The sequence below is a fragment of the Elephantulus edwardii genome, unplaced genomic scaffold (assembly GCF_000299155.1).
Source record: "Elephantulus edwardii isolate Elephantulus edwardi_28Jun2011 unplaced genomic scaffold, EleEdw1.0 scaffold00095, whole genome shotgun sequence".
Taxonomy (NCBI): domain Eukaryota; kingdom Metazoa; phylum Chordata; class Mammalia; order Macroscelidea; family Macroscelididae; genus Elephantulus; species Elephantulus edwardii.
In genome coordinates, this window is record NW_006399845.1 from 4,014,179 (window position 1) to 4,016,570 (window position 2,392).

At 45.1% G+C, this 2,392-nt stretch overlaps 1 protein-coding gene across 1 annotated transcript in view; it reads right to left on the minus strand.

The window, feature by feature from the left end:
- Nucleotides 1–1,432: 1,432 nt before the first annotated feature.
- KCTD16 (potassium channel tetramerization domain containing 16) overlaps nt 1,433–2,392 on the minus strand; it is a 442,775-nt gene continuing 441,815 nt past the window's right edge. The window contains exon 2 of the mRNA XM_006891110.1: nt 1,433–1,887. Coding sequence (XP_006891172.1) covers nt 1,433–1,887 — 455 coding nt within the window. The remainder of the gene's footprint in view (nt 1,888–2,392) is intronic.

The window sequence follows — 2,392 nt, forward strand, 5'->3', positions numbered from 1 at the left end:
CAAAGTCACAAGAATGGGGGATTATTAATTGTTTCTTTTTGGCTATGTCTACACCATTCAAAGATATGATCAAAAAAGACCATCTAGAAAGGCAAACATTAAATTTGGAACTGAAGGTACCAAATTGGGTTGTTAATAGATATCAGAAAAATGACCTGGTTAAAGCCTAGTACGGACACAGCCAAATCCCAGAATTCCATCAAGAAACAAAATTCCAAGCTAACTACAAACAATTAATGTCACAGTTAAGGTTGTTTAAAACAACAACAACAAAAATCAAGAGATTAATCTATGGGATTTAACTCTCCTCTAAAATAAACAAATGAAGGTAAGGATGTTGCTTATTCAAGTACTGTTTAATTTCCCCCCCTCAACTTCCCAGCTACACTAACACAGGAGACTTGTGTGGTTTACATGGAAAGACCACCACATTAAGACGTGGGCAGTGAGAACTCGAAAAACATGGAAAAAGAGGGATCACTCAGCTCAGGATAGGGGAGGCTGAGTACGGGGTCACTTACTAGTCATTTTTGTGGCTATGAATATTTGTTTGTTTGCTTGTTTGAAATATTACGTTTTTCTGGCTCCTGCTCACCTTCTTCTAGGGCAGAGAAAGAGAAAAGGCAAACCTGTAGGTGGAACCCAACTTTGGTCATCTGGAAAAAAGGAAATCAATTTGCTGCTGATGAGACTTAATGTTGGAAAGAGAGGTCGCCAAGAGTGGTTGAGAAATCTTCCCAGGAGGGATAGAAGAATGGGCAGAGGCTCATGTGTCTGAGGTGCTCTAGGGGGCGCTGCGGGCAGCAGGGACACAGTCCTCATGATGCCTGGCCCCAAGGCAAATGCACCAGGTGTATATACATATTTAATTGTGCACGTGTTGCGCAAATACTCATGCAAAGGGAGTCAGGATAAACTGGCACATAATATATGTGAGTGGATAGTCATAGAAATCTACTCTTACCCCCATTACCCCAGAAACAAAAGAGCAAAATTAGGAATCTAAACATATGCCCTTGGGATAGACTTCTTTCTACCACAGTCCCCTTCAGAGGAAAGAGGTAGAAAAGAAAAACCTAGTTCAGGATATATGACTCCCAAGGCCGCTCAGCTACTCTTAGGCAGCCCGGTCTCACTGTTATATTTAAGGTACTCAGCACATGGGACCAAGTTAACAAACAAACAAACAATAACAAAAGATATTTTCTTGTAGTTCCACGTCTGGAAAGAAATCTACCCTGTGGACTTGCATGTTAAGGTGAACTAGGTAAAATAGGCAGTAGAATATCAATGGGCTATTGTGTTCTAACAAAGTATATTGTTACTATTTTTTTTTCCTTTAAAATATGAATTCTCTTTTTTTTAGGAGGTTTATTTCAAAATGGTTTGTTTGGAAATGCGGTTTGTTTCTTCTCCCACCCTCAGCCCTCCCCTATAGATGATATTTCCGTAAAAGTTCAGATTGCCAAGGATGTTTTCTCTCGGGGAATCGCTCAGGGATTTTGATCTTGAGGAAATCCTGGATGCACCTCTCTAGCTCTTCCTCTATGGAGAGCTTTTCCTTCACAGCTTTTTTTTTGCTGCTCATGTTTGACTCCCTGGAGCCGGAGGTGAGCGTCCGGAGCAGGTCACTTTTCCGCCGCGTCTCTGACTGTTGGATCAGCTGGACCGGGCCCTTCTTTATGGGACGATCCAGAGTCTGGATGTTGGTCTGGCGTGTCACCGGGCCGCAGATGACCGTCTCCTGGGGAGAGCTGGCCTCCGACTGGCTGTCACAGCTGGAGGTGGAGAGGTCATTGCAGGATGTGCCGCTCTCCCCTTCCTTGTCGCCCTTGCCATTCTTGCAGCAGCAATCACAGTGTGAGGATGACCACCTGGAAGGCTCACCTGCAAGGGAAGCATAGAAGGCAAGAGGTTACTACCAGCCAGTTCTGCCAGGAGTAGCAGCACAGCCCCAGAACAGTATACACAGGGCCCTCATGGTCCTTACAACAAGTGTGAGGCTCTCCTGCTGTGCTGACTCCAGAACATCCAGAGGCCAAGCCCATTGATAGGAGGCAGATAACACATTCCTGAGTACGAACCCTCGACTTCAGCATTTACTAAGCTTGCTGTCTTGGCAGACCCCTTAGATTCTCAAAGGACTAGTTTCCTCTTCTGTGACATAAAGAGAATCGGTTCCCTAACACCTAGAACACAGATTCATCCTGGAGAGGGTTAAACCAGGCTGCTCCTTGGAGGCAAGGATTCTGGGGCTTCGTCTGACGTATTTTGGACATGTTGCAAGGAGGGAGAGGTCCTTGGAGAAGGACATCATGCTTGGGAGGGTGGAGAGACAACACAGGAGGGGAAGACCCTCTATGAGGTGGATTGATTCAGTGACTGGGGTAAT